The sequence below is a fragment of the Callithrix jacchus genome, chromosome 5 (genome assembly GCF_049354715.1).
Source record: "Callithrix jacchus isolate 240 chromosome 5, calJac240_pri, whole genome shotgun sequence".
Lineage (NCBI taxonomy): Eukaryota > Metazoa > Chordata > Mammalia > Primates > Cebidae > Callithrix > Callithrix jacchus.
In genome coordinates, this window is record NC_133506.1 from 95,346,639 (window position 1) to 95,363,989 (window position 17,351).

Consider the following 17,351-nt stretch of genomic DNA (forward strand, 5'->3'; position numbering starts at 1 on the left):
CCCCTCGGCACCTTTTCCACGTGCCCCTCGCCTTCTCTCTGCGCCCCACGCACCCTCTCCATGCTCCCCCAGTTCCCCGCACCCTGTTGGGCTCCCGTGCCCCCAGACAGGCGGGGACTCCCCCCAACCCAGACGCGGAAACGGCTGCGCCAGGGGAATAAACAAGCTGCCTGTTCGCCGGCCCGGGAGGAGATGAAAGCCCGGGGCTTCTCCTCTGATCATGAAACAGGCTCTGAAAGGGTGCGGGGCTGGAGCCTTTATCTATTCATACTCGGAAATGGCTTTAGAATGAACTGCTAAGATAAGCTTCCTCGGACGTTTCTCGGTGTTGGAGGCGCGCCGGGCGCGGGGCAAGGGTTTGGGGCTTTTTAATTCTGGCAACAAACCCGTAACTGCGAACTCACTGCTGAGTGGGGACACGCCAGTTCCAGCTAGCTGTGCTTCGAGACCCGCGGGAGCTCCCTGGCCAAAGCGGTGGCCAAATTCAAGGCGCTGACTTACTCGCAGCCCCCTTCTGGGAAGAGGGACAGAGACTAGGGGGCACCCCTAGATTCTCTCCACCTGGAGGGTCCCCCAAGCCCCAACCCCACCGCAGCTCTGCCTTTCTCGGAGGTCCCTGGGGACTCCAGGAAGAGCTACACGGATCCTCCCTCAGTGTAGGGGGAACACCAGCCAGAAGGGGTCAGCAGTCTAGAGAGCGGCTTGGAGGGTGGAGACGGCACTGACCGGCAGGCACACAGGAAAGATTCTGGGGCGGTGGTGGTGATGATCTGTTTCTTTATTTGGATGAAGGTTACACGAGTGTGTTCATTTTGTGCAAGCCTGTAAAGCTGCACTCTTAAGATGTGTGGGCTCTTCTGTAGGAATGTTCCACTGCAATACATTTAGGTTAAAAATTATGTATGTGTGTGTACACCACCCTCCCATGTGTATATATGTGTACACATATTTAATTTTTGGATCCCAGAGCCTGAAAAGAACCAACAACAGGAAAACGGCAGGGATCCCCTGAAAACTCTTTGTTTCTCCTGATGTTGGGGGAAATCGGGGTGTCTTCAGGAGGAATCCTGGGTGTGCTGGGAAGAGGTCCGGGCCCAACATCCAAGGCTGGGGTTAGAAGTGGGACTGCTGGTGCCACCTACACTGAGACCGAGCCTTTTGTAGCCAAATGAGTTCTGATTTTGAAGCTATTAAACCAATTTCCACGTTTCGCACACATGCACAGAGGCATACACACACAGTTTTCTAATTCACCCAAAGCATATTTAAGAAATATTTTCCCTGAGGGAGGGAGGGGTGAGTGTGTGGAATGGATGTTTTTTTGGAAGATCAGTTGCTTCTCTTAGATTTTTTTAAAGGCACTTCCTTCTGATAGACTTTTGCTTTCAGAAAATACTTTAGAAAGAGATCAAAGCACTCTCTCCCCAACCCACTTTCCCAGTGTCTTCAACCCTTACTTCTCTTATCATCCACGCCACTGGGCTCTGACGCTCTGTATACAGAGTGAGGGCAATTGGCTTTGAAGCCCCGGATTAAGCCGGGCCAAATCCTTGCCTCAGAATAACAAACAATACAGGTTCAACAGGAGTTCTCATCGGTAGTTCATTTTTCAAACGCAAATTCACTGTCACTAACACAAGCAACATTGAACTCAACAGGCTATGAAGGCTGATAGTGGAGATTTATCTGGTGGCAAAACCATGACCTAGGAGAAGGGCAGTGAGACGGTTAGGCAATTTTCATTTTGGGGAGGTTTATATTTAATTTTTTTGTGGCGCTCACTTTTATCTATGTTTGGGAGAAAATGCAATTTCTCACATGGATCAAGCTTGGCAGGGATGTGAGGAGGCCAAGAGAGGAATCTGCTGTCTGCAGTTATCAGCATGAACCCTCTGGGCGCAGAGACCTGAGAGGCTGAGATGGACTGCAGCGGCCTGTGGCCCCCATTTTGCACCTGACGTGGAGGTTGCTGAGGATTCAGAAACTGGTGGCTCACATGGCGACTGACATTTTATCCACCCGCCCAAATTGATTGTCAGTTCAAAGTCACTATCCAGTGAAAGGGATTCTCTCCCTTGACCTTCAAGACTCTCAAGGACCCAAAGGGCTAAGGTAGGAAGGAAGCCTGTGACCCAAGAACCCAAACTGGCTTGAGAACTTCTGGGTCCACTTCTCCAGGACCTGCTCCTGCCCAGCCAGGTGGCAGTTATCATGTCCCTAATCAGCCAGGGTCTCTACAGCAGAACCACAGTCCACACAGAATAGGACCCCATAAAAAAGCTGTCAAGGGAACTTATCAAAGTAGGAGTTGTGTTCTGGAGGTGGGGCGCCTCATCTGTTTGGCCTGTGTGGACCTGGCAACTGACTGACTTTGCTTCTCTAGGGTTTGGTTTATGTTCTCTTGGTTCTCCTCCAGCTCTAGCCATCTAGGAACCTATGATTCCAGGTTTAGCAGAAAGGCCCAGACTAAGAAATGGAAATGTCCCAAGAAGGGTTCCAGTAGAGGCACACAGAATTTAGGGAGCAGGGAGAGCGCCACTGGACAGGATGTTGAAGAACCACAGCCAGAGTAAAGCAGATCAGAGCAATAAAGTGATTGCTGAAGGTGGGGGCAGGTAATGAAGGTGGAAAGGGCATCTGTGAGGGGTGAGGGGTTAGGGGCATGAGGCTAGTGATTTTCTTAAGAACTAGACTCGGTGCAAGGACAACTTTCTGACAGACGAGGGAAAGGCTGTGATGGCTCCATAATTGGCCAACATTATCACAGACATTTTAAAAGTATTATCATTCCCTAAGGTCCATCTCTAAGCCTCAACTGAGATCAAGCACAAACATCTGCCTGAAGCTGGCCACCTCTGGAAGTGTGTGCATAAGTGTATGTGTTGGGTGAGGAGGAGGAGGACCCATGAAGACGCAGGAAACCCCATTGAGGAAAACCACAACGTGCCCTTTGTTTAAAATGGCAGAGGCCAGGCACGCACAGAGAACACGCTGGCCAGTTATTTTCAAGAGACAAAGTTACTTCTGCTGCCTAAAAGTGGAAGTTCTGAACCTTTCTCTTTCTTCTTACCTTCTCTTCACATCAGCAGGCACGAGAATGATCCCCATTCCCCTTCACACTTGACCCCGTGGATTACCCATTTACCAAGCATCATCCACATGATTCCCTGGTTTGAGTCTCACAGTAATAGAAAAGGAAAGGACAGCAGATAGGTCTTCAGTCACCATTTCCCTGACACCACTGAGCTACAAAGAGACTGTAACTTGCCCAAGTGCACTCAGCCAGGAAGAGGCAGGCCTTGTGACACCTGGCTTCCACTGTCCCCAATGACAGCTCCATGTGGTACCCTCTGCCAGCCCCCTAATGCATCCTCCTTCCCTAGCTCCATCCCCAAAATGCAGCAAGCTCAGGCACTAAAGTAAACCTACTTCCTCCCCTGATAGAGGCCCTGAGTGGTGATGCCACCTCCCTGGCTAAGACCTGAGGGTGGCCAAGCGCCCAGAACGCTACCCTCAACAAAATAAAGAAAACTTTATAAGGCCTGCCAGTGAGCAGAGATGGGAAGGACCACAGCACCCCTGCACTGCACACAGCAAACCAACTGCCTTTGTGTTTCCTTTGAATAGTCTGTCGTTCCCTAAGCGGTTCAGCAGAGCTAAGTTCTCTAAAACGTGGAAGAAAATGCTGAGCAGGATGCCAGACACGTCTCTAATTATTGCCCATATTATTCACTAGCACTTCTTGAGTGCTTGCATGTCACAGGAACTCAGTGCTTTACATACAATGTATGAGGCAAGATTTGTTCTTTTACAGATGGAGTGGGGAGGGGGCAGAGACTCGTTAGTACCTTGTCTGAGGTTGCACAGATGAAAGTAGCTGCGTTGGAACTGGACCCCCCACCGGCCAGGGTCTGGCTCCGAACTCCTGGCCCTTGAGGTTTCATCATCTTATTCCTTCAAAATCCCAATTATGAGACACATCCGGGCAAAGGGACATTTTCACACCTAATCTGTCCCCAGGGACCGAAATCAAGTGTGTATGTGGAAGGGGCAGAGTGGGTGGGGAGGGAGTTCCTGAACCTGAACTTGCCAGTGTCTCTGTCCACAGCAATCCACCTTCACCTGACAACTGCTCTCCTCCACACTCCTGCCCCCACCCCAGACACCAGCCCCACTGAATCTCTCACTCCCCTGCCTGTGAATATGCCTCCTCTCATCCTCTCCTCCCTGTTCTCTCCCACAGACACCAGCGCATTTTAAAGATGTTTCCACTTTATAAATCATCCTTCTCTGGCAGCCACCGAGAGCCGCTCTCCCAGCAGCACACAGGGAGCCCAACGTGGTGCTTTCCCTTTGGCCGGAGATGGGGATGGAAACGGAAGAGCTGCGCCCCTGAGATGACAAGCTTGGGGTTCTAGTCACTCACGAAAATGTATGAATACTGAACAGCAAAGTCCAGTTTCCTCTTCCCATCTACTGAGAGGTATCTCAGGGTCCCCAGTCAATGCATTCCCGAGAAACCTTCGCAGGTCCTCGAAGAGAGGACAAAGCAGTCCTCCAGAGGGCCAAAGTGCTGGAACTGAGACTTTGGGCTTCGTGATCCCTGTTCGCATTCATTTGCATAGCGCTGCCCCTCCCCTTGGTCTTCCACCGCCAGGCCCGAGCGGCTGCGGTGGCCCCCTGTGGGCTTTGGTGGCCCAGTCCCCAGCTGCGGAGGGAGGTGGCACTGAGGCCGGAGGACGCAGAGAGGACTCTAAAAGGCCACCAGGCCGGGCCCAAGAGGATTTCTAAGGGACCCCCGGCCCCCACTGCTCCCCACCGCCATCACCGGAAGTAAATCTCCCAGCGCTGACCTGCCCGCCTTGGTGATGATCATCTCGGTGCCCGCCTCGTGGAACTTCTTCCAGAGCTCCTTCTCATGCAGCCCCACCTTGATGTTCTCGATGGTCTGGGGATGGGAGGGAGAGGGACTCGTGTCTGCCTGGCCCAGGGCTCCACGCGGAGCCTGAGGAAAGAAGAACCAGACCCGAAAAGCTGTGCGGAACCCTACCCGCCCGGAGCCCACGCCTCCAGATTTCGTTTCACTGAATGATTTTGAACTATTCGTGAATTTAAAAGAACTAACCGGTGGCTAAAACACCCTCCTTTGAAGGTGCACCTACGGAGGGACCCGCAGAGGACACATAGTGGCCAGCGCAGGTTAGACGACACTCCTGCACACTCATGAACATTTCCGTGGCGGGCCACCGCCACAGGCTCGTGGGGCAGACACAGGCAGGGAGAGGCGCACGCACCCTCGGCCAGGCTCGCGCCTGCGGATAGTACACATAGATGCCCACGCAGCATCCCGCGCGCTGTGATCGTCCGATTATCACTGTGAAGTCCCTCGGCGATGTCCCAGAGGCCTCGGAGCCCCGCAGCGGCTCCCATGCGCATCTGCGGGGTCGCCTCCTCCTGCCCTCCGCTCGGTCCCAGGCCCTTTCCGGGTTGTTGGGGCCGGACACTTGGTCCTGGCTGGCTCCAGTGCTCCGGGTCTCCAGGGGTCTCCCTCTCTCTTACTCCCTCTCTCATCTATCTCTAGCTCTAGCTCGTCCCAGAGTAGCCCCAAGGGCTCAAAGTGGAGAAGGACCCAGAAGGCAGAGAGAGTGAGCCCTGCCCAGTGGAGAACGAATAGGCAGACCGTCCTGAACCCACACAGGTTCCCCCAAAGCGAGTCCTGCCGACAATCAGACGGAATGACCGACACAGGCTGCCCCGCAGGCAGACCGACGCCCGACTTTTATCCGACGGCTGGCGCAGCCCTACCTGTTCCGCGGTGGCGGCGGCGACGTCGGCCCCGGGGCCCGGGGGGCTGCCTAGCGCGGCTCCGCTGAGACCCGGTGCTGCCAGCGCGGGCTCGGGGACGTTGGCGGCGCTGGCCTCGCCGAGCGCTGGGCCCGGGGCCCGGAAGGCCTCCTCGCTCTCGGACAGGCCTTTATCCTGCAGCATCTCCTGCGGGTACAGCACACAACGAGTCACTCGCTCAGGTCCACGCTCGCCAGAGGCCCCGTGGCCCTCTCCAGCCGTTCCAGGGGCTTCGTGCGGGGCGCAGAGGCTGCCCTGGCACACGTGGACCCCGCCCCCTCCTGAGCTGGAGGAGGGAGCCTGCGTGGAGGGCAGGTCCCTCGCCTCCTCCCTTAGGGCTGTGGACCTGGGAGGGTCTGCGCCAGTTCAGTGTTTGCCTGCCCCTGGGTGTGGGGTTCTGTGGTGAGTAGGTCTGGAGGAAGGACCGCCCTCTCGGCATTGCCCCAGCTGCACCCCGAGTCCCTCCCTCCTACTGAGCTCAGGTGGAGCCTGAGGCCTGGGTCTTCTCGGCTGTTCCCCAATAACCAGGGTCCAGCCCTCTCTGTGGGCCCCAGGACAGCCAGGACACTTTCTGGCCATGTAGGAAAGGAGAGCCAGGCGTCTGCAGCTCCCTACCTGTGTGCAGAGAGGGCCTTGGGCTGGGCGGCCCCTCAGGCTCACCTCACCCATCTGCCCTCACCCAATCTCTGGGACAGCACTGAGGCAGAGACTTCCTGAACCAAAGGTTTCACTCCAGCACACTCGCCGTCCACAGACACTCTCTTCCCATTCTAGCACAGACATCCTCACACCCAAGCACAGCCTCTCACACAGCATCCCATTCGCCTGAGCAGCCACACTCTCCTGGGTGACTGATTCAGGCCCTGCCCTTGGCCAGGGCCTCCCTGCCTGGCGCTGGCGTTCTCACCACAAGCTCACTCAGGCACACTTTAGCGCCACAGGCCTCTGCTTTGGGCCTAAAGACCCACACCCTTCCCAGCCAAGGACCAGGCCCAGCGGGTAGGCTGGGCCCATTCACAGGAACCACTTAGCCCTGCCTGGCACAGCTACATTTCTCCCGGGTGCCTTAGCCGATTCACTCCCCTACCCAGGTGTCTGCTCCCTGCCCGAAGCAGGTCCTGGGCATCCGGATGAGAGCCCAGCCTGCCCGCATCCCTTAGGGGTGTGCGCCGCTCCCTCCGCTGCTTCTTTCCACCTCTCCGCTCTCCCCCATCCTGCTGGACCTGGGCGCTCCAGTGCGGCTTTCTACAGGTCTGAGGGCCCATCTTGGGGCCGAATGCTCCGCCTTTCTGCCTTTCTGCCTTTCTCCTCCTACCTTCTTTCCGTTCTCCCCGGGCCCTCTGGGAGCATCCCCGGGCTCAGGCCTCTCGCCCATTCTGTTCCGAGGCCTCCTCATCCCCGGCCTAGACTTCGACTCCCAGGGCCTCGCAAAGTAAACAAGCCAAGTGCAACCGAGGAGATAAAAAGGGGCCGGGGCCAGTCCGGGTTGGGAAAAACCCATAAAGATAAGGCTGACAGGCTGGCCGGTATTCGGCTACAGCCACAGGGAGTGAGACACGCTGGACGTGGCCAGCATCAGCACCCGCCTCCCGCACGTGTGAGCGGGGGCGCCGAGCCTCTGAAACGCAGGAGTCCCTGCACAGGGGACCGCTGCCTTAGTGGGGTAGCTGCCCGCCTGGGCCAGCGCGCTGGGTCCGACTATGTCTGGGGCCCCGGCGGGATCGGCGCTAACGACCGATCGATCGGCTGGTCCCACGTGTGGCGGCTTGCGGGATGCAAGGAGGAGGCGTCTCGCGCATGGCTCGCATGGCCACGGGGTCCTCTATGGAGCTCTCGTCACACCCGGAGAGGTGCAGCGGAGCTCTGCGGCTCGTGCCCTGCGCTCTCAGTCCTACGTGCTCGGTCCTGCCCGGTGAGGAGCTCCTTCACCGCCCCTGTCCACCGACGCAGGTCCCGCAGCTCGGACTGGGGACGAGGCCTGCGCGGTGCTCTTTCCCGGGCTCCGGGTTTGCCTCTTCCTTTTCTCTCGGCCACGAAGCCACTTCATAACCTCGCCACAGCTTGCCCCCTCCGAAGCTCCCCATCAATTTCCTTTTTTTTTCCAGCCCTGCGGCCGTCCCCGCGGTCCTCTCAGACCTCGAGCTTGGACGCGCTCGGACGTTGGCACCGCGGGATCCCGCACTTAGCCTGGGCAGGGCTCAGCGCTCATCCTTCACGTCCACTCCGCAGCGGGCGCGGCCCGCAGCCTCCGCTCCCTTTGCGATGGGGTCCATTGCTTTCAGCTGCCTCGTTTTGCAAAGAGAAAGGGCTTTTTCTTTTCACTGTTAGGTTACTGGTGATATGTATCTTGCACTGGGGGAATTGTTATTACTTCATACTGTTTTAAAATATTTTAATTGTCCTTATTATCAGAGTAGTATTTTGGTCAGTTTGGGAACGTTGAGAATATCCTACCGCGTGGATTATGATTACTTTGTGTCTCTAATACTGCGTGGTTAAAGCTCTCGTTTGATTCGTTAGTTTACCGTTATTACATTTGTTGTTTTCCTGTCACTGCTCTATCATTTCAGGGCCGCCTGGCACATTTATAATACTATCACCAATATCGAGGTGACATAGTGTTCCAATAGGTCACGGTTAATCTATTATTAACTTTTATTTTTGCGTTGTATCCCTAATACGTTTCTGTTGCTTGCTCTTCATTTGGTTTATACTTTGTCACGCTGTTTCAATAACTTCTTGTTTACTGTAACTTGTCATATAATTGCTCTCGAAATTCATGTTAATTTTCTCCACATCTTTATAATACTTCTTGTATCTAACCACAATATGTTTTGTTACGCTTGCTCATAACGCTCCAGGTATTATTTTCCACACACCCTGACAATAGCTTGTTACTTTGTAATTATTTGTAATGTTACAGATCTTAATTTGCTGGTTATTTTTCATCACATCATTACCCCTTGTTATTTTGCCATACTTTGTAATACTGCTGTAGCTCTTAATACTCTGATTATTTTCATCACATTGGTACAATACTTCTTATTAATCAACCATTATTTATAATGTTCTTGTGACTATTCATACATTGGTCATAAATTGTCAGATTACTCCAGCAATTCTCGTTAATATGCCTTTATTTATATTACTATTGCTCCTAAGATTTTAGTTAATACTTGTTTAAATAGTTCACTATAGTATCAATAATACATTATATTATTCTATCACTAATAGTATTCCCTTAATAGTATTTTCATTGTTCATCTTTCTCCTATAGTTTCTTAGTTTCCTACAGTTCAGTAATGTTACACTATTACTGTGTGTTGTATTAATGCTATTGGTTTTAATACAACAGTCCTTAAATTGTTCCTCGATTTAGAATTACTTTGTCTTTAATCCTTTTAAAACTGTGATTACTATTTTCAGTTGATTCTGAAAGTGACTATGATTTTATTATTTGAAAGTTTACGTGTTATATCAGTTATGCCATTAGCCCTTTCTTTCGTAATTGCTCACATTCTCATAATCTTTAATCATCGACCATTATTTATATATAATGCTCCTTGTTTTAATTTTGACTATCTTGTTCCATCAAAGGCTCTGAGTCCAATGTTCTGATCACTCACATTTCTACATGGATTTTCGCTTCAGTACCCGGCCCTCTTTCTTGGCCTTGCATATTCATTCTGCAAACACCAATTTCCAGGGCACCGCTCCGCCTGTCACGGCTTAGCCCTGTTCTTAGGGTGCTGGCGCTACCGTTTCTAGGCTCTTGGGTCCCTAGACCCAATTCCTCGCGTTACTCAGAGAGAAGGGCTTCTGCCCCAACTACTAGGTGTCGGGCCGAGGTGGCAACACGAACGAAGGCACTTCGCGCCGCCTTCCCGCAACCTTGACCGCCCCTGAAGTTCTTCCCCGGGTCGCGTTACTCACCCCTTTCCAGCTCATCCTCCCCGACCCTGCAGCCTAACCCTGAACCCCTGTGGCCCCAGCCCCGCACTCCCAGCTCGTCCCCACTCGGCTGGAACCGACACTCACCCTAATTGCGGTGCCGCATGCGGAGGCAACAGCGGCCCGAGGTCCCCTGCAGACTCGGGTCGGAGGAGCGCGGGCCGGCCGGCCGGGGCTCCGACTCCGTGGCGCTGGGTCAGGGTCCCGCTGCCCGCCGTGCCCTCGGGGCTGGACACATCCCTGCTCTGGAGCGGGCCCTTGATCTCCTAGGCTGCACTTTGGGGCCTCAGCTCCCTCCTCCTCCTCCCTCCTTCCCTCCCTCCCTCCCTCTGGGGCCGCCCCCCCCCCACTCCGCGCTGACGTCGCCGCCGTCAATCAGTCCGCGCCCGCTGTTCCCCAGGGAGGGGGGCTCCAGGGTTCCCCGGCGTCGCGGTCCCCGGGACCCCGAGCCCTACGAGAGCCGCTGGCTCCTCCACCGCGCGGCCCAGTGCCCTCCCGTTGGCCCTCGGGCCCCAGGGCCTGGGTAGGGGCTGGGAGCCCCGCATGGTTTAGATTAGACCGGCAGCAAGCGAGGACCAGCGGCCGCGCGGCTCTCAGCTTTGGCTCGACAACCAAAAGGGCTCGCCCGGCCCCGCCGTGCCAGAAGAATGGGGCGCTCCTCGGCCGGGCCGGGCCTCCGCCTGCAGGCGCCAGATTCCAGGCAGGAGCCTCCACCGACACACGGCCGCGGGCTTCCGGCCCGCAGAGCCCGGCTCCCCAAGCCCAGCTCCCAGCCGTACGCGCCGTTCATTTGTGAGCCCGGATCCCGAGGTCGAGGCGCACACGCGCCTCCCAGGCCCACGCTCTGCTTCCCAACCATGCCCACCACGCGGCCTCGCACCTCTAGGCCCGGGCACGCTCTGGGCGACCTGGGGACGGCCTGGTCTGGGCGCGGCCCCTCTGCTCACCTGCCCTCCTTGTCTGGCCGAGGGGGCCGCGGGCGCTGGACCCGGCCCGGCGCGCCTCGGAGTCGGCCGCGGAGGTCAGGGGTGAGGACCAGGGAGGAAGCCCGGTGGCCTGGCGCGGGGCGGCGGCGGCGGCGGGGAGGTGCTGGGTCGGCCTGAGTCGGGGCCGAGTCCGGCTCAGGCCTTGACCGAGCCCAGGCCGGGCTGGAAGGTGCCAGGCTTGGCAGAGCCTCCTGGGGAAACTGCGGCCCACGGCCAGGATTCCGCGGCAGCTCCTTGAGATCCTAGAGAGCTGAAGAGGAAGTTCGATACCTGCCCTGGTCTAGGAAATGGAGACCGGGGAGTGTACTGCATGGAGCCAGCCGGTTCTTCCTGCCTCAGAAAGGGAGGCCTGCTCAGCTCCTAGGCCTCCCTGCCCAGCCTCTACCCTTGTTTCTCTCTGTCTGTGCCTGCCACAGGACTCTGCAGTTCCACTGGCAGACAGACCCATGTGGACCCCAGCCTCTGCCCCAGCCTCCCCGCCTGTCATATGCCCAGAATCCTGGGGCAGGAATAGGCCCGCCCACCCATCTGCAAAGGCCCCAGAATTTTCATCAAAAAGGATCCCCAGAGTGGTCCCTTGGCACTTAGCATGGGCTGCCTCCATCCCTCCAACCTTGTGCTCAACCAGCCTCTGTCTCTTTCTGGATTCTGACCTCAAAATCAGCTTGAAGGGAAGGGGTTGGGGAAATTCTTTTCCTGGGTGGGTCTGACCCTGTTCTAATGCTAGGAAATGGAAAACCAGCATCAATGCCTCCTTTACCACCCTGCACTCAAAGGCGGAAGCAAAACACCAACTCAGAAAAGCCAGTTGCTGTTGCTGTCAGGAGCCTGAAAACCAGCTCATCAGTGCGCCATTGCTCAGGTCCCTAGCATCCTTACAGTACCAGATCCCACCACCCATCACCACTCTTCTCATAAAGTCTCAAACCAGGGAGGGGAAGTAATATCTAAGAGGAGTGGAGATGCTGGATCTTTCCCCAATCCTGCGGACTCCTGGAATGGAGAAAAGGAAGGCCCTGGCGTTTCAGAAGATGCCTGGGGGGTCGTGTTTCCTGTGGTAAGAGATCTGGATGACATGCCTCAGCTTCTGCTCACAAGCCCCCTCCCAAGCCCTATCCAACAGCCTGTAGGGAAATCCCTTGCGAATAAATAGTAGACAGGCTAACCAACCAACTACTGTGCGAAATGGTGAACAGGGAAGGCAGTGAATCACCAGGTACTACGGGAAGACGAGAGTTAGGCCAGACTCTGGAAGGAATTTGTTGACAATCATTGAAGGATGTTCATAATGAGACCATGTAGTATAGCTCTTTAATTAAAAAAAAAAAGCTAGACTGGAACCTTCGTTTAAGTGCAAGGCTTTCTGGAGACTCGTGGCAGACAGTCTGAATTAATATCAACAGGTTCATGATGACATGGAGAAATGAGATATGGAAGGAACAGGTAAGCTTTTGGCAGTGAAAAGGAAGGGGAAAACCAGCCACCAACTGAGTAAGCGAGAGAGGCTCTGTGTGCACATTCCCCATTATTAGAATGGAATACCTCAGTCCACTGACTCTAAGACACACATTTTTTTTACATTCTGATAACTCTGAAACTGGGATGCATCTGATAGCTAATGGTGTGTCATAGTTTAATTAGCAGCGTTTTTTCTTCTTAGTTCTATGTAAAATAATAGAAAAGCTTCTAATGGATGCTGCATAGTATTTACTGAAAAAGAGCCTGTGTGGAAGAGGAAAAGACCAGTTTTTTTTTCTCCAAAACTACTTTAAGGAGTTCCAAGTATAAAAATCTTCCTCAACTAGCTAAACAAATAAATGACGTACCACGCATCTGTCACACTGATTTGGGTTGTCTTGGGAGAAAGTGCTCAGGTTTGGTAACAGGCTGACCTTAGTTTTGAAATCTGTCTCTGATTCCTTGCTCACCGTGCAGCTAGGTGACCCTGGGCAAGTCCCTTAATGCCCGTGTAAAATGGGGATGATTGTGAGGATTGCCAAAATTAATGCCTGTAAATGCCTGGCATATGGTAGGTGCCTGATAGAGACTACTCCCAAGTACTTCAAAAATGTATTCTACCTTTCTCCTTTCCCCAAAAGGCTGTAGAGAGGCCCAGGGACCATGGAGCCATTCCGTGGTAGGTGCTGGGTCGTGCCTTGTCGCCTCCAAGCTGGGGAGGAGGCGGGGTCCAGCCCCCCACAGGGAGGTGCTGGGGAGGAGGGCTAGGGGGAAACAGTGCCTGTGTAGCATGGCTGAACATAGAAAGCTCTATTGTGGGAAAGCAGGAGGGGTGACCCAGCTTCAGCTGCTAGTGTGAGGGTTGGGAAGGGAGGGGCATTCTCTATGGCCCCCTGGGATGGAGTGGGTGCTGCTTGCTGACTAGCCCACTTCTGGGCTACGATGTCACAGGGCTAGTGGCTGGGGCAGCTCTGGGGACTAGCAGGTAATGTGATACGGCCGCTGTGGGCAGCAGCAAATACAAAGCTGGTGAAGTTAAAAAAACAAACAAACAAACAAACAAAAACCAAATAACCAAAATTAGCTAATTAAAACACAAGTAGAAAAACACATTAGGATCAAGGAAAAATGAGAAAGTATACATGCTATCACTAAATGCTGGCAAAGTTATTAGAATTGAGAATAATATCTGGCTTATGAGCAGCAGAGCAAAATGGTAGTTCTCCATGTCAGAAATGTGGAAAGAGTAAGTCTTTAGTGAATGGTGAAGGAACAGACTTTGTCCTGGCCCTAAATTTTGTAAGTAGATTCTTGGCTGGGTGCGGTGGCTCACGCCTGTAATTCCAGTCCTTTGCGAGGCCAAGGTGGGTGGATCATTTGAAGTCTGGAGTTTGAGATCAGTCTGGCCAACATGGTGAAACCCTGTCTCTACTAAAAATACAAAAATTTACCGAACATGGTCACACACTCCTGTAGTCCCAGCTATTCAGGAGGCAGAGGCAGGAGAATCGCTTGAACTTGGGAGGCAGAGGTTGCGGGGAGCCAAGATCACACCACTGCACTTCAGCCTGGGAGACAGAATGAGACTCTGTCTCAATAATAATAATAATAATATAATAATAATAAAGTAGTTTCTCATGTAAATGTTTATTGTTATATCTGTACAGTGTTTTATCATTTACAAAGTGGTTTCACAGCTGCCATCTCATTTGATAATGAATTAACTCCATTTTGTCTCTATTTTATGGATTCATTCATCCAAAGAAATATCAAATGCTTACTATGTGTTAGACACATAAAAACAGGAGGAACGGCCAACTGACCATTCTATTAGTTACCCAACTGATTGACTAACCCATCACTAACTGCAAATTAATTAATGAATGACCTGCAAACTGACTAATTAGTCACCCAAATAATCAATCCCAGAGAGAGCAGGGGCTACAGGATAAGTGGGGGGTGCCAGTCAGCACAGTGAGATGGCTCCCTAGAGCCTGGGGTGACTTTGAGGATGACCTTTTGTTGGAGGATGAGCTGGCACCATAGTGTAGCAAAAAGCAATTACAATTAAAAAAAAAACTTAGGTTTTTGGATCACTTAATAAATACCAGTGCCAAGCCCCAACCCAGACCAACTGAGTCAGAATCTCTGTGAGTAGAGCCAAAGTTGGGTGTGGTGGCGCTGCTTGTAGTCCTAGCTACTCAGGGGGCCAAGGTGGGAGGATAGCTTGAGCCCAGGAGTTCCAGGCAAGGCTGAGGACCACTGGTCTATGAAAATCATGAAAATCCTGTTCTCTACTATCCTAGTCTCTCTTGTAGCTAGAGATGGCCCCGTAATCCAGTGTTGGCCAATGAGACCTAAACGGAAGACTGGAGGGGAGAAAGGTTGTGGGAAATATTTTGTTTTCTTGATAAAGGGGAAGATGTGGTCTTCCTTTCCCCTGCAGATGAAATCCTTGAAGTTCTCACTCTCTAGAGACCTTAAGGCAAGAAAGATCAAAGTCAATATGTCAAGGATATCACAGAAAAAAAAAAGAAAGGGCCTGAGTTCCTTATGGCATCATTGAGCAGTTAAACCAGTGCCAGCCTGCTTTTTACAAACAAGAAAAATAAACCTTATTTCTTTTCATCATTGTCTGGATGGATGTCTGTTACTTACAGCCAAATATATTCCTGAAGCATATGTACAAGTTCCAAGCGCAGTGTTTTTTTTTTTTTTTTTTTTTAGAAACAGGATCTCATTCTGTTGCCCAGGCTGGCATGCAATCATAGCTCACTGCAGCCTCAAAAACTTCTGGGTTCAAGCCACCCTTTTGCTTCACCATCTCAGTGCTGAGTGCCTTACTCCGTAATGAAAGATACTTACCTGAGTGTGCATGTGCCCAAGCCTTCCAATCCAAAACCAGGACACAAAATCCCTCCTCATTTCTTTCCCAGTTACATTTTGTGTATGCTGTGGTCTAAGGCCAGGGATTCTCATTAAGCTCCAAAAGGAAAAGTATGGATGAGGCAGCAGGGACTTGATCTGTCCCCCTGTAGCTTTATTGTCACCCAGTCGCCCCAAGTTTTGGTTCCAGATTCCTCAGCCCACATCCCATTCAGATTAGCAAACTCAGGACGGCTGTGGGGCAGGAGCTTGAGCTCCCTCTGGGAGGCTAAAGAAGGACCGAGCAGGGGATGGGTAGAGGTGGCAGCTGCTGCTGCAGGTGCTTCCCCTCACACCACAGATGCAGATCTGCTCACCTGACCTCTCACCCTGCTCTCCCAGCCCTTCTCCCACCAGGGAAAACTAGAAACTTCCATGTAGAAAGAACTGAGGACTGGGCTGCCTTGATCTCTGAGCTGGGGGAGGCAGACGGGTCTGAGTGCCTTTGGTACTGAGGGCAGAGACAGTGCAGCACAGGTGGATCCCTCCTTTAACTCTCATTTGAGACCCTACAGAGGTAAGGAATGAATGATCAAGTCAGGGTTTTGCATAGCCTGAGCAATGTAGACCTCCTGATTCAGAGACCTTTTCCTTCAGTGGATTTTCTGTAGAAGGTCAGATTTCCCCTCCCCCATTCTTACACAACATGTTCCTGAATCCCCATTTCCTTCCATTTTCTCCAGTAAGACTTCTCTGAAATATTCTTAGTACCAGAGGAAGGTATATCTGCTAGGGTCGTGCTAGGTGAAAAAATGTTCTAAATCAGAGATATTTAATTTTTAAAACACCTCCCTTTTTTCCCTTTCTCCTTTGCATTCTTCCTAAGCACAGACAATCCAAATTTGGCTTTAAATTCGGCTCCTTGGGGATATTGTTGAATGAGGGGCTAAAATAAATTAGAATTCAAGAATGGGAGAAATTCTTGAATTCTAATTCTTGAATTCTATCTATCTTAAGCATAGATAATCCAAATTTGGCTTTAAATTCAGCTCCTTGGGGATATTTCTGAATGAGAAGCTAAAATAAATTAGCATTCAAGTATCAGAAAATGCTTTGAATTTGACGTTTAAAAGCCTGAATTCAGGTCTGTTTACAGAGGGACCAATAGCATGTTCTAGGTCAGAGTTTCAAGGCTAGAGCAGAGTTTTAAGGTTCTGCTTCCTCATCTGTAAATGAATTGAATACTAACACCCACCTCATACAGGGTTGCATGGGGGCTCATAGGGTGGTAGAAAGGGTGAAGTGACAGCACATAGATAAAAGTGCTTTGAGGGCTTGCAATTATAGCCAGCGTTTACCGAGCACCTACAATTGCCTGGCATAATTCTAAGAAATTTGTGTGCGTTATCTCATTTCAACCTTACTACCTTATCAGGTGGTTACTATCATAAGCTCAATTTTGCAGATGAAGAAATTGAGGTCCAATAATTTGCCCAATGCCATACAACCAGGAAGTGAAGTCAGGATTTAAAGCCAAACTAGTCTAAATCTTCAGTGCCTAAGCTTTTAAATAAACCGCTCTCCAGTCTCTTAACCTAAGCCAGTTTTATTTGTTAAACAGAGATAACACAACCTACTTCATGGTGTTGAGTTATGTGTATACATACATATAAAAAGATATGTATAGCGTCTGGCACATGGTAACACTCTAATAGTAGTATGATTATTATAAATAGGACTTCACTGAGGTCTCACGGTAAGAAAAGAGGTCATTGGATCTATAAGGCTGGAGAATCCAAGATCATAACCTATTGGTTATGATTATTGTTCATTTGCTAAAAAATACAATACTCACCAAGAGACCAAAAACTTAATCATCTCTCTCTTCAGATTTCTAAGAGAGGGCACTTCCAGTATCCTTGATGCTCCTAAGAATAGCATTCTCTGTCTCCTGCTGACTCCTACCATGTTAGCTACCGGAAGAAAGCCAGCAGGACCACCACCTGGAGTGAGCTGCTCATTCACCAGGACACAATGCTGATGGAATGAAGAGCATTGTACACACAGACTCTGCTGTAAGCTTTTCATGTGCAAAGATGATGTTGATGGCCCTTTCTAGCTGAGAGCACAGCCTTGGCCAAAAAAGGCAAATTAGGCCAGCACAATGGCTCGGGCCTGTAATCCCAGCACTTTGGGAGGCTGAGGTGGGAAAATTGCTTGAGCCCAGGAGTTCAAGACCAGCCTGGG

At 51.8% G+C, this 17,351-nt stretch overlaps 1 protein-coding gene across 4 annotated transcripts in view; it reads right to left on the reverse strand.

The window, feature by feature from the left end:
* The window catches only part of TBX4 (T-box transcription factor 4), a 32,050-nt gene extending 22,008 nt beyond the window's left edge, over positions 1-10,042 (reverse strand). For 2 of the 4 annotated variants that reach the window (XM_035300701.3, XM_035300700.3), the window contains exons 1-3: positions 9,883-10,042; positions 5,806-5,991; positions 4,854-4,948 (exon numbers count right to left, since the gene is read on the reverse strand). In XM_035300701.3, the coding sequence (XP_035156592.1) occupies positions 4,854-4,948; positions 5,806-5,988 (278 nt within the window). In that variant the 5' untranslated portion in view covers positions 5,989-5,991; positions 9,883-10,042. Of the gene's footprint in view, positions 1-4,853; positions 4,949-5,805; positions 5,992-7,159; positions 7,471-9,882 lie in introns of those variants that run through there. The other 2 variants (XM_035300699.3, XM_035300698.3) reach the window with 1 other exon arrangement.
* Between the last annotated feature and the right edge of the window lie 7,309 nt (positions 10,043-17,351).